At 47.4% G+C, this 28,000-nt stretch overlaps 2 protein-coding genes across 7 annotated transcripts in view; one reads left to right on the top strand and one right to left on the bottom strand.

Moving 5' to 3' along the window:
* MEF2A (myocyte enhancer factor 2A) overlaps positions 1-3,723 on the top strand; it is an 82,139-nt gene extending 78,416 nt beyond the window's left edge. For all 5 annotated transcript variants that reach the window (XM_088063250.1, XM_014251152.2, XM_005521611.3 and 2 more), the window contains one exon: positions 8-3,723. In XM_088063250.1, coding sequence (XP_087919376.1) covers positions 8-350 — 343 coding nt within the window. In that variant the 3' untranslated portion in view covers positions 351-3,723. The remainder of the gene's footprint in view (positions 1-7) is intronic.
* Positions 2,948-11,143, bottom strand: LYSMD4 (LysM domain containing 4). 2 transcript variants are annotated; one of them, XM_088063251.1, is made up of 3 exons: positions 11,128-11,143; positions 9,572-9,859; positions 2,948-6,379 (listed from the first exon to the last, which is right to left on the bottom strand). In XM_088063251.1, exons 2-3 carry the CDS (start codon positions 9,839-9,841, stop codon positions 5,831-5,833), a joined length of 819 nt encoding a protein of 272 aa, XP_087919377.1. In that variant the 5' UTR covers positions 9,842-9,859; positions 11,128-11,143; the 3' UTR covers positions 2,948-5,830. The 2 variants fall into 2 exon arrangements, with proteins under 2 accessions (XP_087919377.1, XP_005521839.3); XM_005521782.3 differs by having other exon boundaries at positions 11,103-11,128.
* Between the last annotated feature and the right edge of the window lie 16,857 nt (positions 11,144-28,000).

Below are 28,000 nucleotides of genomic sequence, written 5' to 3'. Positions count from 1 at the left end.
TCCCCAGCACTGGCAGCCAGCTATCTCAGGGTTCCAATCTCTCCATTAACACCAACCAAAACATCAACATCAAATCTGAACCGATCTCCCCTCCCCGGGACCGCGTCACCCCCTCCGGGTTCCCGCCGCAGCAGCCGCAGCAGCCGCCGCCGCCGCCACCGTCGCGCCAGGAGCTGGGGCGCTCCCCGGTCGACAGCCTGAGCAGCTCCAGCAGCTCCTACGACGGCAGCGACCGCGAGGATCCGCGCAGCGACTTCCACTCGCCTGTCGTGCTGGGGCGACCGCCCAACGCAGAGGATCGGGAGAGCCCCTCGGTAAAACGAATGAGGATGGACACGTGGGTGACATAAACCCGCAGTGCCGCCCTTTCAGTTTTGTGTTCTCAAAATGAACTGTCCTGACATATCTAAATTTATAAATAAGGACATGAATAAGTATATTTATATGTATATACATACGTGCATATATATATCTTCACATGCATATATATGTGCTAGTGTGTGTAGCATACACCAATCATCAGGCACTTACGACAAACTCTTGTATAGCTGCAGATGTCCCTTGGTAAAAGTAACAGAACAATCCCGTAGGTTTGATCTCTAGTCTGGCACTTACCTGGACTCGTGTGTAACCCCAGCCCGGCCCCGCGCACAGCGGCGTCCCCGCAGTGTCTCCTCCTCCTCCACACCCACCTGAGCGAGGGCTCGCCTGTAGTACCGTCCCTGTGTGTAGTCAGCTCTATGGTTACTCGTAGTTAAGAAATAATTGCTTTGTAGCAGCAGAGCAGTAGAAAAGCAGGAAGAAGAAAGCAATACTGTACATAAACTGACCTTTCTATTACCCAACCTGGCATGGGTCTCTATTGCAGAGGGTGCATGGAGAAGGGCTGATGCTATAAGAAATAAAATAAAAAAAAAAACCCAACAAAAACCCTGTTTTGCACGTGCAAAAAAAAAAAATAAAATAGTGTATTGGGTCAAAGAAGTGATTTTTTTAATGAGTGAAAGAGAGACATAGAGAACTCGCATGAAATATTCAGAAAATATTAGCCTAGAAAATAGAACATTAACAAAATAAAATTAATATATTAAGTTATAATTGGAATATGTTTGACAAATTTGTTTTTACGTTCATACCTTTGAAAAATATAGAAACGGATTTTAGCTCATGTATATTTTATATTAAAGAAAACAATACCCTAATGAATTGAAGACTATATATAAAGTTATATACAGTACTTTTGAACACATTCTGCTATGAATTATTTATATAAGCCAAAGCTGTATGTTGTAGCTTTTTTGTAGAGTATAGTTTTATCTTATTTTGACTTTCTAGTTTTTGCTTTCAAAGATGAAAAGGAAAAACTTGCAGGCGGAACCTTGGGGGAAAAATAAGCCATGAACACTTATATGTAAATTTAAATTTGAGCCAAACTCTTTGTGTATATAGCATCCTAAATATATTATCACCTTTGGTGTAAGTACCTATGTATTGTACGGTCACCAGATTAAAAAGTATATTTTTGTGGATTGACGCCAACTTGAAACAAGGCGAGGTCCTTATTAAGTAGAGTATTCACTGTTTAATATTTACTATTTTGTTAAATATACTGTACTTTCTTTGGATTTTAATTATTATTAATATTATTATCCAGATTTTTCAGAGGGTGTATAAAGGGGTTGGCCCCCTCACTGGTGGTGAATGTGTGCCGTTCAATTGTAATCTCTGTGCTGTATGGTTAAGCTTCATTATACATTTTATATATATGTATATAAATAGCAAAGTGGCAAAAAAAAAAAAAATCCGGTGTTAAGTTCATCCTGCATAAATATAAAAAATCTGTTACAACACATTTTAAGGCATCATTTTAAAGCTGCCTCTTCTGAGGAGGAAAAAAAAAACAAGTGGAAAAACTTGACCTAATTTCTCATGATAGGGAAATGACACATATCAGAGGAGCACAAAAGGTTTTGTGAGTTGGCAAGTGGTTTGGGAAAAAATTTGCTGCTTCCCAGAAAGAGAGGGAGGAATGCAGAGCCCCCTTGTGCCGCTAGACTGGGCTGGGAGCAGGTTTGGTGTTGGGTGAGGGGCCGTGATCCCGCCGGTGCTCCGGGTCACCTCCGGGCCGGCAGTGCTGGTTCTGGGTGGAAGCTGCAGAGCTGTGGGATTGCCCAAACTCTTCGGAGTTAGCCCTGATATTTATTACGTTTTCTGCTTGGGCTTTTTTTTTTTTTTTTTTTTTTTCCAGTTAAGAAATTCCCTTGATGCTGTAAGGGAGGGGTGAAGAGGGCGGTGTCCCTGTGGTAGCTGTGGCCTCCAGCCCTGTCTCCTTGTCCTGGCAACGTTAAAACCCGCAGGGCCTCCGGTCCCTTCCAGCCCTGCCTCGCAACTGTTCCCATTTCCGTGGGTTCATCCCAGCGGGCAGGAGCTGCGGGCAGAAGGGACCCGTTCCCGGGGACCGAATTCACTTGCTGCTCCCTGGAACCTTTTGCTGCTCTGACCAGTGATGTGAGTTCCATGATTTATGCACCTGTATGAACTTTGCTGTACATCCGAGTGGGAGTTCTGCATTCACATTTACTGTCTATTTTCTTGTGTGCCTTATCAGATGGCTTTGCTGACTGTATCTCAATAGTCTTTATTTCTATGCAGGTTTTTAAACAGTACTTAACTACTGTTTTCTTAAAGACAAAGCTACACAAGGGTTAGAGTTTGTATTGAAATTGCACCAATGAATTAAAAAAAAACTAATAAAAAGAATCAATTCTAAAGAGCTGGGCCAGGGAGCGGCTCTGTGCTGCCCCAACCCCAGCAGAAACGTCCTTCCACAGCCCTCCGGTCTCGGGGAGCACCTCCTGCCACCGAGGACATGAGAATCCTGGTTTTTAATAACAAGTAACTCACTTTGAAACATACTTTTTTAGAAATTGTAAAAATGTTTTATAAAAAAAAAAAAAAGATGACATAGCACAGATATTTCAACAGGTTAAAAAAAAAAAAAACTTTTTAAAATTATCTCTGCTGACTGAAGTGCAAGTGGATCCAATCCTGGGCTGAACCCAGTCAGGTCTGAATGATTTAGGATTTTTATCTCTGTTGTGACAAATCACCTCCATCCTCGAGCTCTCACGATAGTTTTGAGAACGCCACGTTGTCAGGGACTCGTCAGAGAGAACTGCTTTAGCCTTGCCTTCCCTCCAAGGACACTAATGCATCAGAAACTTGCGAGTTACTGTGCGCACAAGAAATACATAGTAAATAAGGAACAAAACAACTCCTAACAATTGATCCTGGGCAGAAGTTAAATCCGAATGTGAAAGAAAGACTTAACCAATGTAAACATTTAAATCTTAGTAGAACCTTTCTTCACTTTGCTGTGCAAGAGAACACTGCTTTGCTATATTTAAAATGGCTTTTTTAAAAGAGATTTATGTATTTGGTAAATGTTTGTAGTCAACAGTTCACAAGAAGCTGTTCACGGTTTAATGCTGATAAGCCGTTTGGCGGCACAAGCTGGACTTTGTTGCCATCCTTGAGACGAATCTTTTAAGAAAAAAAATAAGTTAATCTCAATTTTTTTCCCTGAATGTGTTGTTTTTTCTTCAATATACAATAAATATTCTAGTGAACTTTTTATCAAATGGTTAAGAAAATGCTAGAGGTTGTTGTAAAATATTTGTATCCTGCATTCACTAAAGTAAAGATACTGGCTTTTACTGTGTACTCCAGCCTCTCTCGTGTTTGCAGAGCTCTGGTCCCATCTGGCGCGTCCTTGCCCCCTCCAGGTGTCAGTCCAGGTGTGAGGTGTTGGTTTTTAACTGCGGCCATGAGGATTTTCATCAGCAGGGATCCACATTCTGCTTGTTACTGCACTCAAGGACTGATGCCTGCTAAGAACCGTTCAACAAAACACTTGGAGAAACCGGCAGGTGAACCAGGGTCCATTCAGAGTGGAGAGCCCAAGGCCAGTCCTGCCTCTCCAGCCCCAGTTCCTCCTGCTGCTCCCACTCCTGCTCAGCTGTGTGGTAGCAAATAAAGCACAAGCTGTGCCCCTTGTGCTTTTATTTCATGTGGCTTTATTTAAAAATGTAAGAACCCCTTCCCACCCCCTCCCCAGAACAAAGAGATACAGCTCTTCACAGAAGAAAAATACAAGTATTTGTTCAGTATAAGATACTTTGGAGTGCTTGTTTACAAAACTAGGTTCCCGCTTTTGAGAGCTGCAGGGAACACAGCTTCTCATTGTAATAGCACACAGTTGTGTTTGTGTGGGGTCCTCACCTTGCTGGAGAAGTTTCAAGCCTCCTGTCCAGGCAGACACTGCCAGGCAGAGGCCGTCCTCCACGCCAGGCTGAGGCCACACCTGGACAACAGGTGTCTGTACCGGTGTCTGCACCACAGCCCCTCTCCAGCCCCTGCTCTGCCCCAGCAGCCTTGGGCTGCCAGGGGGAGCTGGAAAAGCCCTGTGGTCCTGCTGGCAGCTGGGAAGCTGCAAATGGGACTGGGCCGAGGTGGGGAAGACAAACAGTGGCTTCCTGTACCTGCCCACCAGCCGTGCCCTCACCCTCAGCACCAAAGGCACCTACCCACACGAAGTCCCGTAGTGTTTGGTTCCAGGAAAGCCTTTACCTCTGCCCACAAGCCTGGAATTTGCTGAATCAAATTGCTGAGGCAAATTCTTCTCTTTAGCAAAGCTCCCAAGGCCTCCTTTGCAGCAGGCATTGTTTGCTGAGTGGCCCCGAAGAGCACAGCCTCGGGCTGACCTACACCTCCACTGCCCTGTAAAGCTTTTCCATGCATGTGGTCAGTTCACAGAAACCTGTCAAACAACAGCTTCACAGTCCACTCCTAGAAAGGCTTCACCCTTCTTTCTTGGACTTCTGTCCTGGACCTTGGAACCTGCACCCAGCTGAGCACTTCACTCCTGCTCAGACTGCACACAAGGAAGTAATTCCATGACTGAGTCCAGGTCATGAGAAGCACCACTATAGACTATTATTAATCTTTTTAGCAGAATACTGACTGGACCTCCTGCCAGCAAACCAGCCCCTGCAAAGTGCCTGTGACTCCTCTCGCCTGCTCTCCTGTCATCCTCCAATACCCCATGCCCACCTGGGGCCATACAGGGCTGAGCAGCACCCTGGGACAGCACAGATCCTGCACTGTAACCTCTGATCTCAGGAGCCATCTCTGAAGGATCTCACTGAGGGGAAGAGGTCTGGGCTCACCCTTCCCAGGGTGGGCCTGATGCATCCTAATGAACACAGCTCAAAGGTTTGCTCCGGGGCATGGCAAGCTGGGGTGCTGGCAGCATCCTCGTGCCCTGGCACACCCAGCTTAGAGCCCCAGAAAGCAGCATTAGGGTCAAGCAGGCCAAAACCACCATGGTCTGCAAGAGACAAAAATGACACTTCTGAAAAAAAGTGTCCACCACTTCTATTCCAGCAAAAAGTGTTTCCTTAAAATGCAAACAACCCCCAACTTTCCAGCCACATTAATACTGCACTCTCTAGTTCAGCAGCAAAGAATTTGCTTCTAGACATGGCATTAAGAAATACCTGAAGCAACCACAATGAGTATATTGCTACAAAATTCTTTCCCTCAACAGTTCCAAACTCTGAAGCCACCTGGGTAATGAGCTCTGTAAGCAACAAAGCATCCCTGTTTTTCCATCAAAATCACACCGCCTAATTTTTCAGTCAAATTCAGGATTACCATCAACAACTTATAAAAATAATCTGTATTGTTGTATCCCCTTAGATGCACTTGAGTCAGTCACGAGCATGTGGGCATCACTGCTGGAGAGGCTGGAGTAGGCTGTCCTTTCCCCTTAGGATTTTTTCCCTACGACTGAGCCTTGTGGCAATTTCCCTTCCAATCCAGCTGTTGAAACATTTGAGGTTGTTGTGTTAAAGGTGTGGGCCACCAGGCCTTGCGTTTTAAAGTAGATGATATAAAACACTGGCAGGACAATTCCTATCAGAAGCATAATGAACACGGCGTTCCACCACTGGATTCCACAGTCTGCACCGTTACCAGTGTCCCGCTTCCCCGCCTCCGGCAGGGGCCTCTCCAGCCCCTCCCCGCCGTACTCCGCGTTCAGCTGCACCTCCACCTGCACGGCGTCCTGGATGCTCTGGTCGATGCCCCTGAAGTACTCACTGAGGCGCCGGCTGCCAGCGGAGCCGCCCGCGCCGGGCTCGGGCTCCGGCAGCTCCACGCGCGTCAGGCCGGGCTGGGCGGGCTCTGCCGGGGGCGGCCGCAGGGCCCCGGTGCTCTCGGTGAGCAGCCCGTGCGGCCGCACCGGGATCTTGATGGACTTCAGCGCATACAGGTCCTGCTCACGGATGAAATTGTTGACGCGTTTGATATCCGCAACCTACGGAATACAGAAAGGACACGAACAGTGAGGGCACGACACCCCCGGAGTGAGGCAGGAAGCAGCTAAACCAAAACCACTGTGCAAGGAGCCATCAGGGAACAAAAGCAGGCCCTCGCTGCAAGCAGTTTGATGTTCTACAGAGATTCTCCAGCAGTTCCAGGGGAGCTCCAGGTCCTGCAGGATAGAGGCAGTCCCCTGTTAAACCAGTACAAACTCCTCTAGTGCTCTTGTACCTGCTGTATTTTGCTCAGGCAGCAGGCAAGCATCCTCTGCTCAAGCAGCACCTCTCTTCTGCAGGACAGCAGCTCATCCAGCCCATTCCTCCTGAGCTGCTCAGTGCTCCTGCTGTAGACAATCACCTCTGTGCTCCTGTCACCACCTCTGGTGGTTCCTGTGTAGGGATCCTGTCTGTGAGCTGTAGCCCCAGCCAGCAGCAGGAAGAGCAAGGAAGAAAAAGCCACATGTGCAGCAGCACACAGGGACAGGCGGTACCAATGCAAAGACAAAGGCAAGGTTAACATTAACTAAGAAGATGCTTAATCCAGTGGCCACTCACAGCCACCCAGTAAACACAGCAACTTCTCAGTTGCACTAAACCTTCTGTCAAAGAAAAGGAACAGGATATCAGTGTGTGCCAGGAGCTCTCCACTGCAGTCGAGGAGACGTGAAAGAACCTTGAGGAAAAGGCTGGAGAGCACGTAAGAAAACAGTGAGCGCCAAACCAAAGAGAAAGGCAACACTAACAGGTAAAACACCTCCCATCCATCACAGCAAAGAGACACAGTACAGGGACTGCTTTGCTTTTCAGAAATTACAGCATGACCTGCATTCACTGCACACTCACACGCTTGAGGCTGCCAAGGAAACTGGGGAGCTGAAACAAAAAAAACCCACTTTACTTCCTAAGCACTCTGCTCAGAGGGAGAGATGAGATGGAGGCCTGAATCTCATGTTTACTCTGCAAAGTTTGAGAACTCTGAAAATTGCACATTTAATCCAGGACCTAATCTGGGGACCCTGAAGCAAAAGGAATTCTCAGTTGCTGCTTCAGGCTCCTCAGAGTCGGCCCCAGCGTCATCTCTGGACTTAAACCCGGCAAAATTTCTTAGTTATGAAATAACAATCTCACCCAGAGCCTCCTAACTGAGGTGCTACTTCAATTTCTGGATTTGTTCCAATGAAAACAAATTACTGGGACAGTAAATATCCCCCGTGGTGTCTGCAATCAAATACTGCAGTGTGGTGCTAAGACTCTAGAAACAGAAAGTGGAGCAGCACTCACACAGAAACAACAAACAAAGCTGATGGGAAGCATGCAAGAGATGGGGCTGCACAAGCGTTTAGGCTTATTTTCTGTACCCATTTTTTTGGCTGCAGTGAGCTCCTCTTGTCCCAGCTAAGAACAATGCCAAAAGCAAGCCAGGACTATAAATGGTCAAGAGTAAAAATGAGAATTTTGAAGTGTTTTGCATTTCTGCCAAGTTATCTGTGGCACACACAGAGAACTATTTGTTGCACTGTCTTAATATCCCCTCCCCAAGCAGATTCTGAAACCAATGTAAAATTCTCATTGATTTCAAGAAGTTCATCCTGGATTTTTACACACATTTGCATATATATCTGTGGCTACAGCTATCACTGCTGTGCTGGTGATCTTTCAGGAGGTGTTTAATTGTGCAAATAAAAGAAAACACATGAAAACTGTCATGCCAGTCTTTAAAGAGACAAATAGACAAATCTCCTACAATAAGGATTTGTGTACATGTTCAATTTAACTGGAACAAGTCAGAAGTGCCCTTTCTGGAAGAGGGGAGGCAGCAGGACAGTTTTTTTCCTGTGGGAGAAGAACACTTGACTATGTGGTCCCTTCCAGCTTGCTTTTCCCCTGGGCAGGCCCAGCAGCCTCCAGAGGGACTGAAAGGCACCAGAATGGGGCAGCAGAGGAACAGCCACAGCAGGGACAGAACTGGGTCCTCTGAGTGACAGTGCAGAGGACTCTTCGCACCATAAACCAAAGAACTGTTCAGAATCTCCCTCCTCTGAGTTCACCCAAATACTGTGTCTGCCCAGGCGCTGCTCTCACAGCTCCAAACCCAACCACAGCTCAGCTCTGTCTTCTCAGGCTCTCCTGGGGCTAATCAAGGCCTATTCAAGTCCTACCAGACTTGCTTCTCCACACACATCGGGCTTGTCAGCAGAACCTACAAGGGTGCCTTTTTTGTTTAGTTTTTGTTTCTAAGGGCAAGGCAGGGAAGGAATTGCTGCAATCCCTCTAAGGCCTCTCGCCTCAGCTGCACCGTACAGCTGCTGTGTGGTTAAGCAAGACAGACTGCAATGGCCTGGCAGCACTGGAGCCAGAGCTGTATCATTATCCCTGCTGCGGTCACTGGCCAATTGTTTGCATCATGGAACTGGGGAATCACAGTGCAGCTTGCAGATAGAGAGGGCTCTAAAAATACAGCTCAAACTGCTAAACAACAGGGGGCTTCTAATGTTCAGAGCAGGTAACTAAACTTTCCAGCAGTTTTGCTCTTCTTTGGAACAAAGAAAACGTGTTGTGTAGTTGTTCCAACTCAGAAATCTCACTGTACACACGCCCTCCCTCCTGTCCACAGGCACCTGAACTGTGCACACTTTGGGATGACAGCAAACAACCAAAACCCACACACAGACACCTCCTGGACTTTGGGACTGAACTTTGGCACCTCTCCACATCCACCCCTGTTAGACTCAGGCCTTCCTTGCAAAATGTAAGCTGATACCTTTCAAAAAATAAAAAACCTCACCTATAACTGTAGAGTTTCTTTGTACTGCTCAATTTACTTCAAAAACTCCAGTGTTCTGTGAGAGCAGAGCCATGGCCCTCATTTCTACACTCAGCTCCCTAATGTTTGCCCTCACTGAAATAACTTAGTACAACCTGCACTTAGTCACTGAAATTAAACAGGAAAGCAGGTCAGGCAGGGTATGAGGCTAACAACATCTTCCCAGGCTGTTGGCTGAACAACTCTTTTTTATGTTTGGGGTTTTTTTTTGCCTTTCTCCAGTTTTACCCAGACAATGACCATTCTTACAATACATGGGGCAAACACTTTCTAATGTCGAACTACCAGACCCCAGGACACCCTCTGGAAACCGCTTCACATGAAACCCCTCTGAGGTGATTAACCCCACGCAGATTAACCTCACCTTACAGCCGTATTGCAGGGCCAGCTTGTTGAGGCTGTCCTCCTCGGTGAGCTCCCTCTCCAGAAGCACCACATCCCCCAGCCTGTCCCGGGTGCTGCCCCGCTGCTGCTCCTTGCCCCTGGGCCGCAATTCCATCACGTTGAGCTCCTCCTCCGAGGACTCGTCCGAGTCTGACCGGCCATTGGGGAACACATACACCTGCCTGCCCGGGAAGGTGTGGACAGTGGCAGGAGCCTGGAAGGGTCTTGTCCGGCTCTCATTCAGCCTCATCTTTTACACCAGCAGCACCTGGAACAAATCCCAGACACTTTTCGTTTCCTCAAGACCAGTGTTTAGTTCTCAGCAGGAAAGATTCAGAGAATGCACTGAAAGTTGGCAGGTCTGAGCACTCATGCACGCAAAGGTTTCTTGTACCCAGGGGCAAATCCAGAAGTGTCATTCTAACAGCAGTATTAGAAAAGTTATGTGCTCAAACTGCAGCAATCAGTAACTCTTTTCCCTTTTTTTTTGTCTACCTGTGAACAAACCACCTTGTAACTACGTTGCTCAACATTTTAAATGCTACATTCTAAAATTTTATTTAAAAAGTGACACAGTCACTTGAGTGAACTGTCTTTAATTATGATCTAAACATACATCAGGTCTACCAACAGACATTAAAAACTGAGCAAAGTTAACCTTTTCATAAGTCCCTAGTTCTCTACACTTTAGGAATCCACATTTAAAGTTCTTGGAAGTGCACTTTTTTTTTTTTTTTTAATAAGGACAGCTCATGCTACACTTAACTTCAGCCCGAATAACAAGGCTTCATTTTGCTGCATGAAGACTAGAACCTGCCTGAGCACTTTAATTATTACTCAGTCTACAGCTGCAAGTTCGGGTTTTTTTTTTTCTTCAATCCTCAGCTCCACAAACAATTTGTGACCAGGGTCAGGTATAGGTAGGAAAATCCCACATTGTTATGGAACCTTGACCTTAACGTTCTCCATCTACACCTAAGGGATTCTTCCGGTGAAACCACTACGATTTAATGGCATTTCCTTGGCCCCGGCACCCACAGCTGCGGGCTGGGCTCAGCTCTGCCGAGTTCAATGTGCAGGAGCGGGCGGGACGCTGCTGTGGGACACCCCGGCCTCCCCCGACACAGCTCCCTCCTCAGGGGCTGCCCAACTCTTCCCCAAGCTCCTCCGGGGATCCCGATGCCCTCAAGGGACCCCGAGTCCCTCAGCATTTCGGTAGAGTCTTTCTCCCCTCAGGGTGCCCCGCTGCCCTCGGCACCTCGGGGGTCCCGATCCCCTCAGCTCCCGCTCCCCTCGGCACCTCAAGGGGGTCCCGCTCCCCCAGAGGTCCCCGCTTCCCTCAGCGCCTCAGGTGACCCCAACGCCCTCAGCACTTGAGGAGGGTCCCGGCCCCGTCAGAGTGTCCCGCTCCTCCCCAGGGGTCCCGCTCCCCTCGGGGTGTCCCGCTCTCCCCCAGGGGCCCCGCTCCCCTCAGGACGTCCCGGTTCCCACCCCGCGCCCCCGTCACGGACCCGCCGCCATCGGCCCCGCACCGACCTGGCCACAATCTCGCCCAGCCCTCCTCCCATTGGCTGGCGGAGCCGGGGGGCGGGACCTCAGAGCCGCCCGGCCAATGGGAGGTGACGGGGCGGGAGGGAATGAGCAAGCGGAGCTGGGAGGGGCAGGGGGCGGGGCCTCGCTTAAAGGGCCCGCGCCCCCGACCCGGCGGCGGGGACCGAGGCAGGAGCGCTCGGGGGGACCAGGTCACACACCTGAACACGGGTCAGGTCACACACCTGAACACGGGTCAGGTCACACACCTGAACAGCGGGACACACCACACACCTGTTAGAGTGGGACACACCACACACCTGAATAGCCCCGGGTGAGGTGCCACTGCCCTGGGACACGTCACACACCGGTACAATGGTCACACACCTGAACGACAGATCATATCACACACCTGCACAGCCCCGTGTTACAGTAACATTTCAGTTTTCACATTGTCAATATGGAATAACAGATGTAATATGTCAATATTACATTATGTCAATATTTCTGCCCGGTGCCTGTGGCGCAGCCGGCAGAGCTGACCAGCTGTGCTCCACACTGCTGTGTTTGCCTTGGCCCACCCTGACTCTTGGCTTATGTTTAAAAAAAAAGCTCAGGACACACTGTTAGCAAGTTCCACATTCGATGCTTTTCTGGGGTGCAGGGACAGGAGAAATAATGCCCTCCTTGCCAGCTGTCAGAATGAAGCAGGCACTCTTTCAGGTGCCCAAGGGATGAGGATCATCTACAGGGACAGCTTGGGGTTTGGCTCAGCCTGGGGTCTGGCTGCTCAGTGCCCTAAAGGTTGTGAACAAACCTGCTTTTAAGTCAAATTAAAGCTGAGCACAGTCGTTGGCCATCCCTTTGCCTTCCCCTGTGCAACCCCAGTGCTGGGGGCAAGAGAGGGCATCTCCTCTCCAGCTCTGGCTACCACTGCATTATATACAACATCAGCTGATAAATGTGACACCCTAAGAGGAAACAAAGATCCACAAGCATCAACAATTTCTTTAAGCAGTTGTCCTTCACAGCTCTCACACCTTTGTGTGACTGAGAGATTTTGGCAGAGCTGGAAGGGTGGTGGGAGAGTGGCCAGGCAGGACTGTGGCTGAGCCAGCAGCACATCTCCCAGCAGGTCACAGGATTTCCTTCCCTCCATCCCTCGGCCAGATTATCCCAGGAGCAGACGACTTTGCTGCTCAGGCAGCTTTTTGACCCAACAGACGATGGACTTAGTGCGCTGGAAAGGGCTCCACAAGCCTGGGGAGTAGATGAAAGGTGCCAAATTCCCTTTCCTGAGCCACTTGGAGCCTCTCTGTGACTACTGAAGTTCAAAAGTTACAAGCAATAATCACGTTTTGTCAAACAGATGCAGGTTACTCAGGGTAACCTGCTCGAACCTGGAAAATAAACTGCTGAGGAAATGCTGGAAATGTGGGTGAATCAACCAGGCTTTGGTGACAGGGCTCAGTTTAGGCTGGATTACTTGTCCTCAACAGTGCTTAGCAAGAAATAACTGTTCTGTTGGGGTGCTGATGTTGGATCTGGGCCAACTGCATGGGTGACGTCATCATTACAAATAATTGGAATATTTTTGTAGTTTGCAGACAGATTGTGAGAGCTGCACAACCCCAAACAAGCAGAGTCTGTCTGAGAGCAAAATGGTTCAGTCATTATCTACACTCAACCAACACAAGGGTCATTCATGGCCTGAATTTCAGGAAGAATCCTCCTGCCCTGACTTAGATCAATGCAGAGGGTGACAGAGCTGAGAGTCTGCTCATTTTCACTCATTCCAAAGAGCAGTGTGTCCACTGTGCTGGGCACCAGCTGGAATTCACACCCATGCCAGCTGCTTCCCAGAGTTAATCCCTGTGATAAAGAATCAAAACTTCCATGAAAGTCCTGGCTGGGACTCTCCAAATACTCTAGAACAGGGCTCCTCTCTTGTGTCCCTGTGATTCCTGGGAGCTCTTGCTCAGACCCAGAATTGCAGCTTTCCTCATCACTTGGGATTTGTCCCTGTTTCTTCAGGCTCACTTCAGAGGTGTGAGAAGCGTCAGACACACATTCCCTGTCTCGTTCTTTGCTTCTCTTTCAGCTGCATTCTAAGTTGTGCAATAAAACCTCTCGTTTGGATTTTGGATCACTCAGTGACAGGCTGCCTCTCCACCCTTGGGAAAAGAGTGACTTCAAGAAAAACTTCCTGGGCATCTCGTGATATCAGCCAATCACTCCTGTTTAGTTTAGCAGATATATGGGAAAGGCTCCTATACAGCACTATGAAACAATAGGAATCTGCAGGTATTTCTGAATTATACACACAAAAAGAGAAAAAGAAGAATGTTCCTTTTTACCTTGATTTCATTGTTCCCTAGTGGGAGACTGGGAAGGCAGCTGGAGCAAACCCCACCCATATTCTGGACATGGCATTATAGAAATTATGATGCCTCTCTTGCAAATAACGAATAAAAAAAGCTGGGCTCTGCTCTGGCCTTGGACTAATGCAGCACAACCAATTTTAGCGGAGTTACCCCTGTGTTAGTCGGAAGCACGAGCCAAATACAACAAAATAAACCTCTCCCTGGCACCTGGAGTGACTCAGCTTATGTGGGTACTGCATGGACATTTAATTGAATTACACACACAGCCATAATTTTAAGAGGTTGATACAGTAAGCACCCAACATAGGGGAGAAAACCTCAAGTAAATTAAATTAATTATAGGTATATACTTAATAGAATTAATTGAGCTATGGAGGTTACTCAGAGTGCATGTTTGGTAGCATCAGGTTACACCTTGTCTCTTTTAAGGCTTTCTCCCCTTTGAGCTTGTGCAGCTCAGCAGGGCTTGCCATGGAGCACAAATCCTATTGTTGACTGCCCTGGAAGGGTCTCAGGATGCAGGGAGGAATATCTGGAAAGGAGCAGAGAGCTCATATGACAGCAGCCCTGAGAGGCAGCTGCACACCTTCCCTGCTCAGGGCCTGGGTGCAGCCTTCCCCCACCCACTGCAGTGACCCAGCCCAGCCTGCCAGGTGACAGACACCGTGGCTGTGTCCCACCATGAGAAGAGGGATTTGTCACCCTGGAGTCGGGCTGTGAGCAGCTGGGTACCCTGCACCTCTGGCTTCTCCCAGGGCAGAAACATAGCTCCTGCCTCCACCCTCTCACGCTTCCTCTCCTGTCTGTAACAGAGCAGGTGTGACAATAAAGACCCAGCTTCATCATTCATCACAGACATCAAATTACTCCCACCTACGGTGACTACATTTGCAACTCTCTCACGTATGCTGTGACTCAGGAGTGGGACTCTTATCTGGGGAAGCAGAATGCAGATCTGAACAGCACTGCTGTCTCCTGGAGGAGATAACGTGTCTCTGCGCAGAGCCCTCGTTCTGGGCTTGCCTTCTATCACACAGCTCCATTTGGCAGGGGCTGCCTGGTGTGTGTGATAGCAGGCACTGAATCATTTCAGAAAAAGACTTACTCTTTCTATAAAAACAAATGACTAATTAAAAGTGGTTTTAATTTTGTAGTTCATATTTCCTTGGGATTGTCCCAGACTCTGGAGCCCATGCTCCACACCCTGTCCTTCTGGAGAAATTTGGCAAGGGAAAGCATTGTGAGATTTGTTCCCTTTCCTCTCCCTTACTCCTAAAATCCCCCCTCCCCCTTCTCCCTTCCTGCAACTGGTAAATTGTGAAGAACAGGAATGTTCCTGGGAAGAAACCCAGGCAGAATTGCATTCAGAACAAGTCAAAGATTTCTTGCATAGCTGAAGCATGTGTTTGCAATCCCCCATTGCCGGAGCACGTAAGCCCTGCCAGCGAGCGCTGTTCCCTTCAGATGTTCTCAGAGAGCTCTAGGCAGTGTCCAGGGCAGCCTGTGGACAATCTGAGCTGAAGAATTGCTCCATGGCCCATCTGTTCATGGTGCCATGCCAAAAAGGTTCTCGGTGAAAGGATGGCAAAGAGCCAGCCCTACCATTCCAGGGAGCTGTTTTAGGGACTGCTCTGGGACCTCCCCCAAACACAAACTGGTTCCATGAGAGAGCTTGGCTGCTACTACCAACCTGTCAGCCCAGGCTTCAGGCAGCTTTTGGGATTGATGCTCTCCAGAATAGTCAGCATGTGCTACCCCAACAAAGGACAAAACCATAAGATCCCTAATTGTAACTGCTGGGAAGCAGCAAAGAGCCAGCAACTGCAGCCTGCTCCCCTTCAGCTTGAGAGGTGCCACCGATCCAGAGAGAAAATTACTCTTCCAAGGGGTGCTGTTCATTGGTTCAAAACTGGAACCTGACAGGGCCAGGAAGGATGGGAGCTGGGGGCTGGGACACTGGTTGGAAAAAGCAGCTTCAACATATTTGTGAGGAAGCTTTTGTCCTTGGCACTACATGGAGCACAGGATATTACAGGAGCACAGAGTGAGCCCTTGCTCAAGCTGGTGCTGACTTTAGGGAGAGGGAGGTTGATGAAAGCATCACTTGTCCTTCCAATGACCTTATCATGTGAGCTGAGCCTGCCAAGAGCTGTCTCTTGCTCTGTGCTCCTTGTGGCCTGAGCCAAGGCTCCTGGATGCTCTGTGCCACATCCAATATTGCTCAGCATCGCTCCCAGGGCTCACACACGCCCTGGGTGGGACCAGGACACCTCTGTGCTTTGCTGCCTCCAGATCATCTCACTTCCAAACAGGTCCAATCTTATTTTGCAATTTTTTGAGTGTAAGGAACACCCTCAGCTTAAGGGAGAAACAGAAGGAACAGAAGAGTCTTCCAAAGTAAGATCCTTGACCTCCATAGCTGCGTGGCTGTGCTGGCTCAACTTCATGCTTCCCAATAGGGTTCCCAGGTCTTTACTGGTGTGTGGCAACAATAATGAGCAAGTAACACGTGGGGGCAGCAGAAGGCTTTGCTTCCTTGTCTGGGAGTCTGTGGTTGGAGCATCCTTGCGAGGGTCCTGAAGAACTGAGGTGCTCCCAGGTTTGAGGGTTAGTGTGGTGGGCACAAGCTGCAGCTGCTCAGACTCTGGGAGAAGGATGTCATAGGACAGAGGGGCTTTGTGGCTTCCTGGGACAGGATGTCAGCACTGAATCCTGGGATTTTGTCAGTGCATCTGGTCTTGCCCCAGTTCCTGCAGGCCCAGCCCAAGCACTGCCATGCTCAGGTTCAAAGCATGTTCAGCCAGAAGACAATCCCAGTGTTGTCCACAATGGAAAACTGGCTGGAGTGAAAAACCCAGAGTCAGATCCCACTGCATCCCACAGGACAAGCCTTGCTGAGCTTGTTGCACCACAGGCAGGATGGGGCCCAGCACACCCCTTTCAGTGAGGTGAAATGAAAAAAAAGAAGCTCTTTACCTTACCTGAAACCTGAAGGTTTCAACTGCTACCATTTATTCTCTTGGAGACTTGGAATTTCCAGGAAAAGCCTTGATCTTGGCTGTGAAGTTCTTGAAAGCCAAGTTTTCAGAATAGGACTATTTCAGACAGGGAATTGGCTACAATTTACACAGTATGGCTCTAAGATTTTCTGGCAGGGCTATCTCCAGAATAGGTGTAATTTTCCTGCTCTGAGTGAGCAGAAATTCAGGAACTGCTTGTCCACTTGATATTTGCCTGATTGCTCACATCAGTCTCCCTATCATCAGTAACATGGAGCCTGAGTGGTATTGGCACAAGCTGATGGAAATGGCAAGAAATAAAAAATCCATCAAAAGCCAACCTTCTCACCAGAAATGATGATGGATTAATTATAATAAGGGGTGGGAAACAAAAAACCCCTGTGCTCCATGAATAACTTAAAAATATTTTTAAAAAATTAAAAAGAGTAAGATCAGATAAATTCCCAGATAGGAAAAGCATTTTCTGTAACTGAGGCTGCTACTTTAATTGGAAAATGCTGTTAACACAACTCTGACCGAGGCGAGGGCAAGAGCACAGCAGGGCTGGTGGAGATCTGCAAGTAAACAGCTGAATTGCTTCTCTCAGCCTCAATCTGCAAATTTCTGAAGCCAAAAGAACAGCTTTAAATGTAAAACTTCTGTTGGAGCTCATGCTTCAATTGGGCTGTGTGCCAGGACATGCAAAGACTTAGGGCATTAAAAGTCTCATGGAGATGAAAAGACAGTGGGGAGTCATTTGAGTTGGCTTGTAATGCACTAAGCTATAGCAGGATCTGCCTTCATTCCCTTTAAACCAACTTGTGGGCAGGCAAATTGGGAAAACTGATATTTTATCACTTGTAATAGTTACAGCAAAAGCTAAGGCTAAGCATGGCCCTGATGGAATTCCTGCACACAGCCCTGCAGAGGGGTCCCAGCCCCAAACTGGCTCAGCCTTTCCAGTACCTGGGAAGTGAAGCAGTCCCTGAAAATGCCCCAAACCATGAAGTGACCACCTCTAGGGATGTATGAGCTGCTCTGCTGGCTGCTGTTTCCTCTTCACTTCAAACCACCATCTCAGACAACCACAGAATAGGTTTGCACCTACCCTGGTCCTTCCAAGGAGCTCAGGGTGCTTCAAAAATCCCCAGTCAAGCAGTGCTATTGTGGTTCCTGTTGCACAGTGGCTCCCTGAGATACAGGGCAATGAACTGCTTCACCCAAGGACGCACAACATGTTGGCATGTCAGGACAGCCCAGATCCTGGGAAGCTGGGATGAGCATCCATCAAGAAATGAAGGATGTGTCTGGCTGTCAATAAACACTGAAAAAAGCTGTGAACAGCAGCAAAGTGACAAAAATGCAGTGCAGTCACAAGGTACCACCAAAGCACAGATGGCCAAATCCAGCTGTTGTAAAGAAAAGGAAGAGGAGCAGAGCCATGTGTTTCACTGGTTAATGCTGCACCTCCCTGCACAGGCTGGCTTCAGGTGGACAGGCTGAGCATCACAACCAGGGGTCTGGGAAATGCTTTGCTGGGACTTTTCACTGCCAGAAGCTGCTTTACAATATTCCCAGCCATTCCCCTAAGTATCAGCTTGGACAAAATTAAAGACAAATTAATTCCCTTGGGTTTCAAGGACCCTGGGAAGTCACTAATCGGGTTCCTGCTGAGCCAAAGGCAGAGCAGAACATTGTTAGCAACAAACACAGAAAATCTTCTCTAATTGGAACCATTGAATGTGTATGTGCTTCTTTGTGCCTCTCAGGAACACGTTCACCACAAGGAGAGGAGCCCCAGTGGGCAGTGGGGGCTTTTATCATTGTGCCAGGGACCTCCTCAGATGACAGGAAGAAAAAAAAAAGACACCAAAATCTTCATTAGCCTTAAAACCTCACCCTCAGTCTTTGTTCTGGTCTGAAGGGGGAGGAAAGCATTTCCATTTGTTTTGAGGTCAGTGTAAGGAAACTCTGCTAAAAGCCAAGGGCCAAATGCTGCTCTTTCTCTTCAGGAAACAGTCAAAGACACCAATCACACAGGGAAAACTTTGTAGGTCCAAGCCTGGGTGTCAGAAGGGAGGTTCACCGTGGTCTCCTCCATGAGAAGATGGCTCCAGGGTCACACCCACAAAGACACTCTCAATGTGGGATGTGGGTGCATGGGAGCAATATTGGCCATGATGCTTGGCCTTTAAATCTGCCAGGATCCTGGGAAAGCCATCCCAGGACCCTGCTCTTGGAGTGCTAAAATCAGAGCCTGTATACAAAAGAAAAAAAAAGGGGAAGAGGAACCATTAGAAGAATTAAAGGGACACATGAAGAGAGGAAACAGTGCAAGTGCCAAATGTCCTCTTTTGTGTTCCCAGGTGGGACATCACCAGCAGCAGAGGGAATACCAAGAGAATCAGTGGGAAGTGGATCAAGTAACCCCCACCTCCCCCCAACTCCTTAAATGCAAAACACCCAAATGCAGAGCTTTTGCTCAAGGCAAAGCACAATCCTCTCCTCTCATTGTTACCTGTAACCCAGAGCCTGTGGAAGTGAATCAACATGAGAGAAAGGAGCTGGAATGGATTTGCTAAGGGAAACAAAAACCCCTACAGGCATGTTGTTAAGAAAGAATGAGCACTAATTCTGTTTGTTCTGATTCATTTTGATTGTGCTTGATTGTGCTTGCCCTAGGAAACTGAGAGCTGGTGGGGATCCTATCAGCAAAGAAAATCGGAGAGCAACAAGTTGATGGTTTAGAGTTCATCCAAACATTGTGCCAGCCACTGAACCAGAAGAAAAGAGTTGGCTCAGAAGCAGCCACTGATAAGATCCTCTTGGGGAAGAATCTCAGAATGATGTGGAAGAGAGGTAGAAATTGTGCTGCAGAGCTAAGCCAAACAGTCAGCAGAGAACATGGTATTGTTTGGGTTTTTCTTTGCTTCCCTCTCTGTTCTTCCCCATTCATTATTAGAACAAAGAGTATTTTTGCCTGTAAAAATCTTTGTGCCTAAAAAGGTAACACTGGGGTGCGCTCCTGCACCAGAGCTGAACTTCTGGGTAGCTTTGACTCAACTTTCTGGAGAAAATCATAGTAAAACTCTTAGCTGTAGATCTCTGTATGATCATTACCTCAGCTTTAAACACCTACAACTCTTTGTCTGTGGGGATAAAATACATCACCATGATTTTAACTCACCAGAAAGTGTCTCCCACCAGCTGCTCTCTGTGGAAGTGTCAGAGGAAGGAGATCAGGTCCCGGCTGGCCAGAGAACACAAGCTGTGGCTGCCCAGGAGCAGAAGCTGTCAAACACGAGGCATCTGGAGAGAGGAGGAAATTCAGGACAACTTCTTGGTCAAGCAGATAAACCTTCCTGCCTTTTTTTACAGATGTGATGCGCTTACAGATGTTCCCTGAAAGGGGCAGCAGAGACCAATCTCACACGATGAACAGAAAGCGCCGTCCTGATCAGGGAGAAATAAAAATGAAGAGAAAGAATTATTTGCAATATTTCTTTTCCTTGGCATACAGAGACCCCACCATGTGTCCACTCATAAAAACAGCTTGGACCTATACAGGCTGAACTGGGGCTGCTTGGTAGAATCTTGATCAACTCTGTGATCACTTCCTTCAGCTGCTTTTGAGAGGAGGGCACCAACCCTACCCAGATGTGGGTGCTGGGTGTGCAAATATTGTGGAGCTCTATATAATACACTGATTAACACCTATGTCACTGCAGCAGCACAGCAGCCTTTGAGCTGGCAGGGGAAATAGTGTAATTTGGGAAAGGTTCACAAATAAGCTCATGAGTATCTGCACCACAGCTCATCACCAACACAATCTGGCTCTCACCTAACCCTGAAAGAGGGAGATGATGAAAAGGGATGCTTAGACTGTCAAGGTTCCCAACAGTCCATGTTGGTGTGAAGGAGTGAAGCAGGGAAGCCCATCTTGGACCCTCTTTACAATCTCTCCAGGCTCTCTTGAACCACTCAGAGTTAATTCTAGAGCTGATCTAAGGCCTTGCCTGGAGAAGGTACAGTTATTTACCTTCAGCAAATCCCGTGTTACTTCATCTAAGTCTCTTACCCCAGCCTGTCCTGTTGCTTTAATTGCCTTATGCCCCTCTCTAGCACTGCCCACAATCCCCAGTGGGGAGGATGTCAAGAGCTCCAATCATGGGACAATACCACAGGCAGGAACCATGCACCAGTCTCTTCATCAGGATTTGAAAGGGGACTAAGATTTGACAGCAAGGAGGGGCCAGTGTGAGGTGAGAACCCAGCAAGAAGCCAAGGCAGCAAGAGCTTTATCTAGAAACCAAGAACCCTCTCTGCTCCTGCTCTCAGGACAGAACAGCACACCAGCAAATCTGGCTGCAGACTGAAATCTTGGCTTCCCCTGAAGCCAATGGCAAACATCCCACTGGCTTCAATGGGAGCAGGACTCCATGCCAGATCTCGTGCTTCCCATTCCTTTGCCGTAGCCATGAGAGCAAGCTTCCCTTCCAAGGCTGTGTCTGCAGCTAGAGCCTCCAGGAGCAGGAGAATGGCTCTCCTTGCAGCCTGAGAAGTATCAATGGGAAATGAAAGACTTATTTTTAACAGAAATGGTGACTGTTCTAGAGAATAACTTGCTTAGAGTTATGGGGTTCTCTGGAGCTATTTCTTTCTCTCTTAAAAATTCCCCTTAGGCTTCAGATGCCCACAGGGTGCCCAGCAACTCAAGCACAGCTTTTGGCTGTGATGAAATCACAGTGGGGGAAGTGGTTTGAGCTGGGTTATGCAACTGTCAACACTCATCCCTCCCTGCCAGTCTTAACATCCCTCATTCCACACCTGCTCACACAGCAGCACCTGGGCACAGTGGAACTTACAGCAACACAGCAAACAGGCAGGAGAAGACTAAGTTTGCCCATTTCTATTTTTACCACAACAGTTGATGAAGGAAGGGATGCTGGAAGAACTGTGCACTGACCACACAGGGCTCTACATTTGCTCTGGCATGAGCATCCCTCTGCTGAGATGAGTATCTTGAGACCCCCAAGCTCTTTGTGAGGCGGCAAGGTCACGTCTCTCATTTCCTGAAAATCTTTGCTTTCTTTGGCAGAAATGAAGGACTTTGTTAAGGAAATCTTGGTGGGTGTTTTGTGATCAGTCAAGCACAGCAGATTACTCGAGGGTGTACACAGGACCTCCCGTCTTCTTGACATAGGAAAATGATTCTGCTTGCTCCAGAAATTCAGGAATCACCAGCATGGTGCTGACCACCTGTATTATTCCTTAGGTCACATGGCATGTCTACTGGACAGATTGATGTCTGTACAGCTGACTGTTTGCATATCAATTCTAGAGGCAAAGGAAATTCTTCAAATCCCAGAGCACAAATGTGCTCTGCTACAGAAAAGCAGGTGGAGATGTGCCAAGTTACAGCTCCTTAGCTGCTGCCCCTGTAAGGAATGCCCTGCGAGGAAAACTGGAAAATATTTCATGAAAGAGCAAAGATAACACAAGACAATCTGGCAAAGGGTAGAATTTAATATTAATGGCTTTCCTTTAGTCACTGTATTTCCTGTTCCTAAGTTAACCCTTTAAAATCAGCCATGGTCAGAGAAGGGCTATAAACTTTTGCACATCTGAAAGGTCTTTCACTGAAAGATCTCAGAGCACTTTGCAAATGTCAGGGACTGCTGACGGATGGCTTTTCCTTGAGGAGACTGTCCATGTAGCCAACGGGCAGATGCTCCTTTGGCTGCTGAGGCCAAACACTGAAAAATTTGGCTACTCTGTAAGAACATCTTCCCAGGTCCCTGTCATCACAGAAACCCAGCAATGAGAGGAGCTGGGCTTCCCTTGAGCTCAGTGTGAAAAATACCTTCCTCATGGACAGGTGGGTTACAGACACACAGCAGGGATGTACTGGTGTCATTTCAGCCCAGCAGCCACTTTAGGTCACATGGCATGTTCCTGCAGATCTCAGGGTTACATGGACACAGCTCATGGCTGTGCCTGGCTCAGCTGCTGGTTTATCTGAAAATCACCATTAAAGCACACTGAAACTTGCCTTGAAAGGGAGCTGGACCAACCCCACCTCCCCACTCTTCCCTGCCAACTGGTGCTTGCCTGGAGGAGTCCAAAATTAGTCCAAGCAGATAAGAGATGGACAACGTGGCTCATCCGAGTCCTGGGGTCCTTTGCTCAGAGGAGATCTTTAAATGCCCACCCACATCTTCCTCTAACCTGGCAAAGTACCTGAATTACTGAGCTGATTTGCCAAGAGAGATTTAGGCTGGAAACCTCTCTAGAAAGATGTCTCTCATTAGGAGCAGGGAGCTGGCTGGGGCACAGAACTGGGAGAGGAGTGTTACTCATTCCTGCCTCACACTGGGCCCTTCAGACACTCTCCTCTCTGCAAGATGCACTGTTCTGTGACTGCTGGCAGAAATTAATGAGCAGAGATGGTTGAAAAACTTTCCATCAAAACAGTGCTTCTCCTTTGCCAGAAGATAGTTGAAAAATTAAGTGGAAAAATTAGAGAAGAGAGCCTGGGTTTTGGCTGACATAGTTGGTCCAAAAATCCCAAACTTGGGATTTTTTAGCCAAAAATGGAAGCATTTGGGGAAGGCAGGGGAGGAAAGGGAGGTGCCTGGCAAGACTTAGTGATACCCTGAAAAACACCTAGAAAAATTTTAACAAATATGAGGGTGTTTTTGTCAATTTTATCTTTTTTTATCCTTCATAGTGAAGGATACTTCTGCTTTTAGAACCATTCTATGGGGAGGCTGCAAACAAGTAAATAAGCTTTTTCTTTCTTACACATATGGCTATAGATCCCCCACATCTTGTGGCATAAGCACAGGCAGCAACTCCTCTGGAGAGAAACACCAGAAAAACCAGATCTTTGCTAGGAGCTGCCCAAGAGCTGATTACCCCCAAACTGTAACTCTCAGAAAGGGACACACACAGAGCTGGTGCTGCTGTGAGTTTGTACAGCTGATGGGAAGCCTCGATAACCTCTCAGTTGCCCTGCACACAAATAAACCTAGCCATGGGGACAGCCAGGGAACAGGGCTTGTGATGGAAGGTACTGTGCACACAGCTGCTGCAAAAACACCCGTGCTGAACACTCAGCCAGCCACAGGCTGAGAGTTGTTGTTGCAGGGAGAATGGCACATGAATACCTGGGAACCCACAGAAAGCTCTTTTCCATTTTGCTTACACAATAACGTGGTTTTTCTTCTTCCCCTTTAAAATTGCTTCTTCAGCAAAACATGGTTAAGAAAAAAAGCAAGCAAACAAAACCAAGAAAGAGATGGAATCTTCCTTACCCTCTGGGAAATGTGGCTAACAGCATTTCCTGGGCTCAGTGTCACTGTCCCCTCCTCAAGGCACTGCAGTGATGTGATGGGGGGAAGCCACGAGCCAGAGCAGCCAGCAGCTCCAGGGTGATGATGCCTGAGGAGAGCAGAATTCCAGTATTCCAGCACAGCCCTTCTTCCTCAACACAAACCTGGGCATGGAACAGAGCTGACAGTGCTGAAGCCAGGGCAGCACAGGTGGCATCAGCTCTGTGAGAAAACCAAATGTTGTTAGTGAACAGTGGAGGCTCTATTTACAGTGATTTCCTATGGAATCAGATCATGATTCTGGACAGGATTTATATTTTAAATAACACCTAATCTTTAAAGTCAATCTAGATGTGGATTTCATACCTTTTCCTTAATGAAAGCAGCACTGGAAGAAGGTGGCTCAGGAGTTTTGATGTGTCCTGGCAGGGAACTGCTGCAGGTCCCCTTGCTGACAGCCCGAGCTTGACTCTCATCCCACCACAGCCTGGGGTTACAGTCCCAGCCACTTCCACCACAAGCAGCTCTGGCTCAGAGCCCCCAGAGTGATAAAAGACTTCTTGTGTGATCATCTCAGGAGGGAAGTTTGGTGCCAAACAAAGCTGCAGTCTGGTTGGGTCCTTTTGTCATCAGAGACAAAATCAAAGGAAAAGTACAGAGCTGGGGAAAGCTGAAAAACGTTCAAATGTCTTTTCTAAGAAAATGAATAAAGTCCAACCCAAGAATGGCTTGTCTGGTTTTGCTGGACAGGCTGCACTGATCTTAGTGCAACATGAAAGACTCTGTTAGAGGATTCCCCTTTTTTGCCGACCCCTCAGCAGGCCGAGTACTTTCACTCCCTGTCTCCAGAAAGGCTCCAGTGATGCTGTAGTGTGCAGTGACCTTACAGAAAACTCTCAGTGATCCTTGTGCAGCTGGTGGTTTGTGGGGTGGTGGAGCCAGCCCTGCAGACTGGTGAGCTACCAATGCTCTCCAATGCAAAATTAGTGTTTTCCTCCATTCCAGGCCACATGAAGAGCAGCATCCCATCCCATTCTTCCTGACACCATCAGAAGTGTGAGTGCATGGAATGGGAGCACATCTGGCACAGATCTTCTCTGCTGGAACTCCATAGCACACTAGTGTTTGCACTGACACTCTCCAGCAGGAAGAAAACATCCCTTTCCCCATGGTGTTGGGGAAAGCACAAAGGAACATTCAGTTTTCACTTTACCAGAGAGCAGAGTCCTCAGCAGTGGTGCTTGGTGAGCATGGGGCTGACGTGGGGTTAAAGTGTTCCATATTTTGGAAGGAAAACTCCTTCCAGAGGAAGCAGGGTGCTGCCAGCTTGCTGCAAGAGACAGCTGAGGCTGCTGTGGACACCAGCAGAATGAAGGGAGCAGGTGGAGTTGGTGGAGGCAAACGTGACCTCCAAGGAGGGGAGGAGGGATTTTACTTTCCTTCTGATCCTCCTGTGCCAGAGCACCAGAGCCATGTGACCCCACTTGCCTTTAGTGACCTTGGCTGAGGTGTCTTAAAACTCAACTGAGCTCACAGGGAAGAGCAATGGCTTGGGTAGAAATGGGGATTAGGAATAAGAGAAAAACAGCAAACGGCTACATGCAAAATAGGCAAAGTAAGTATATAATCCTACTGGATTTATAGGAGAGATATTGGCACATACCAGAAACATTTCAAGCCAAATGTATGACAGCATTCCTTACACCCCTCCCACCCACTGCCATACCCCAGCTTAATGCAAAGCCCTTTGGCTTCCCCAGGCTTAGAGCTACGTTTTATTGTTCAAACAGGTCAACAATTGCAATCAGATGTTGACTGCAGGCAAGGCACAAACACAATGAAGTGTTAATGCACAGCACTGCTCGGATGGAGTTTCTGCAGTGCTGCTGCTGTGAATGGTCCTGTGCAGGGTGGCAGCTGGGTTGGTATCTCCCAGGGCTCCCTCAGAAAACTGGGAAGCCCATCAGTGCTATGCCATGAATCCAGTGTGAGATCAGTAAATGAGCTATGTTATTAAAGCATAAACTCCATTTCTGGAAATCATTGTGGGAGGAGGGCTCTCTCACCAACTCTGCTTTGGTTTGTTATAAAAGCATAGAATCGTTTGGGTTAGAAAAGACCTTTAAAATCATCAAGTCCAACCCAGCACTGCCAAGTCCACCACTCCACCATATTCCTGCATTTTTAAAGTTGCCTTAGAAAGCTGCTGCTCCCACCTATAAGTGCCCTTTTAACAAGAACTGAGCTGGAGTGGGATACAGATGATGGCATCTTTGTAAGGCAGGCTGGGAAAGGATCCTACAGGTCTATCTGTGTGCAGCTGTCTGCAAAAATAACCTTCACCATGCTGAGGGGGAGCCAAACAGTACAAAGATTCTGGCTAGTGCCTACAACAAAGACATCCAGAACACGTGGCACTGAAGTAATTCTGTTTATTTCACACCAGGGGAGACTGCAGCTAGGTTATGCAGATACCTTCCCAATGGATGGGACCGTTTTGCTCCAATATAAATTTCCACATGCTCAGCACCGTTCATTGTCAGGGGGTGCCTGTGAAGCTGCTGCTCCCTCCCAGCTCCAGCACAGCAAGAACAACCTTCCCCCAAAGCACTCTCAGAACATCCCTCTCCCCAAGCAGAAGCTCCCCCCTGCCCAGGCACACACAGAGATCCCAAACAGAGCCTGGCACGCTCTTCCCAGACAGGAATTTTCTACTGTTGTGTCACTGACCACAGACCTGGCAAGGCATTATTCAGGTGTTAACATCCCCGTGCTTTGTTCTGCACCCTGACTAGGACAAGATCCATCATTTCTTGGTTTGTTAGCACACTGAGAACTCTGAGGTGCCAGAATTTTACAGCCAAATGACCTTTTATACTGACCACAGCAATTAAACAGTTGGCATGGATTTAACCAAATCCCAGTCTCAGTCAAGGATTACACAGATGCATAATGTACCATTTACAGCTTCACTCCTTTCTTAATTTTCATGCTGTTGGGTTTGCTTTGTCTTTTTGTTTCAAGTTCAGAAACCTTATTTAAGTTGTTATGGAAAAAATAAATTTATTATTCAACATATTCAATTTGTTCAAAATGGAATAATCCTATTTTTTTTTTTTTTTGGCTTTCATTTACAACTGGTTCCATTCAGTTCGACTGTTTTTTATCTTTTTCTATTTATAACCAGCACCAAGAAGAAAATTACCATGGATACAGTACATATGCAAATTAGCTAATGGAAAAATATATACATTTTACTCTGTAATGAGAAAACTTAAATGATATTATTGCCATGGAGAATATATCCCTGTATTATAATAAAATATCAAGCAATAATCGACTGCTAAGATTCTTTTCCACCGACAAAAAATAGCACCATACATGAGATAGTGAGAATCTACACTCAATAACACAATTGTGCAACTAGAAATGTACAGTACTTTAGTAACAGTACAGAGTATTGTTTACAATATGGAAATACCACCACTGTAATCAAAAGAGCATCAATCTCTTATGAACAACTAAGAAAAGTATTGTCATAGATACACTGAAACAAACAGCTTTTCTTTTCACCAGAATGTGGGAACTGAGGGCAGAGCATAGCTGTGACTTCACTGTAAAACTCCTATAAAGTGATAAAAACCAGAAGTGATAAAAACCAGAAGTGAAGGAATATTGAATAGAATTTTTTTTTTTTGTTATTATTATTATTTTTCTGCCTGTTATGTGATGGAATGGTTGTCACCATGTGAAGTAAGAGAATTGAATAAAGTGGAACTGTGTTGTGCCATGAGTTCTTAATCAGTGTTGGGGGGATTGATTATAAAACGTAAAAGGTTGATGCATGCTAATCTGTGAGAGCAAGCGAGGTGTTTTTTTCTCAGTGCTCATACAGTTGAAAAAAATCCTTGTAAATTCCTGTGTCCTTAGGTAGGACCCAGAACTTAGACTCAAGCATTCTTTGGGTCCAAAACCCAGCAGATTGGGTGAGGCCACAGGTCTAACCAGCCTAGCACCTGTTCTGGACAGTGGCCAGTAGTGAACCAGTACTGAAAAACACAAAACCTAAAATCCTTCCTCTCCTATGTCCTACCTTTTGCCTAGAGAGCATCACAGATCAGCACCAGAAGGAAAACGTTCCCTGCTGTGGAAAAGCACCTTT

This window comes from Pseudopodoces humilis, chromosome 16 (assembly GCF_049639895.1).
Source record: "Pseudopodoces humilis isolate 2021_Gansu_Grassland_sample_001 chromosome 16, ASM4963989v1, whole genome shotgun sequence".
NCBI classification, from domain to species: Eukaryota; Metazoa; Chordata; class Aves; order Passeriformes; family Paridae; genus Pseudopodoces; species Pseudopodoces humilis.
The sequence above is the reverse complement of the archived record's forward strand: the minus strand, read 5'-3'. Positions and strand labels throughout refer to the sequence as shown.

Coding starts and splice junctions, on each gene's coding strand:
- LYSMD4 (XM_088063251.1), bottom strand. CDS start 9,841: ATGAGGCTGAATGAGAGCCGGACAAGACCCTTCCAGGCTCCTGCCACT. Junction 6,380..9,571: donor CCCTGCAATACGGCTGTAAG/GTGAGGTTAATC, acceptor TGTATTCCGTAG/GTTGCGGATATCAAACGCGT.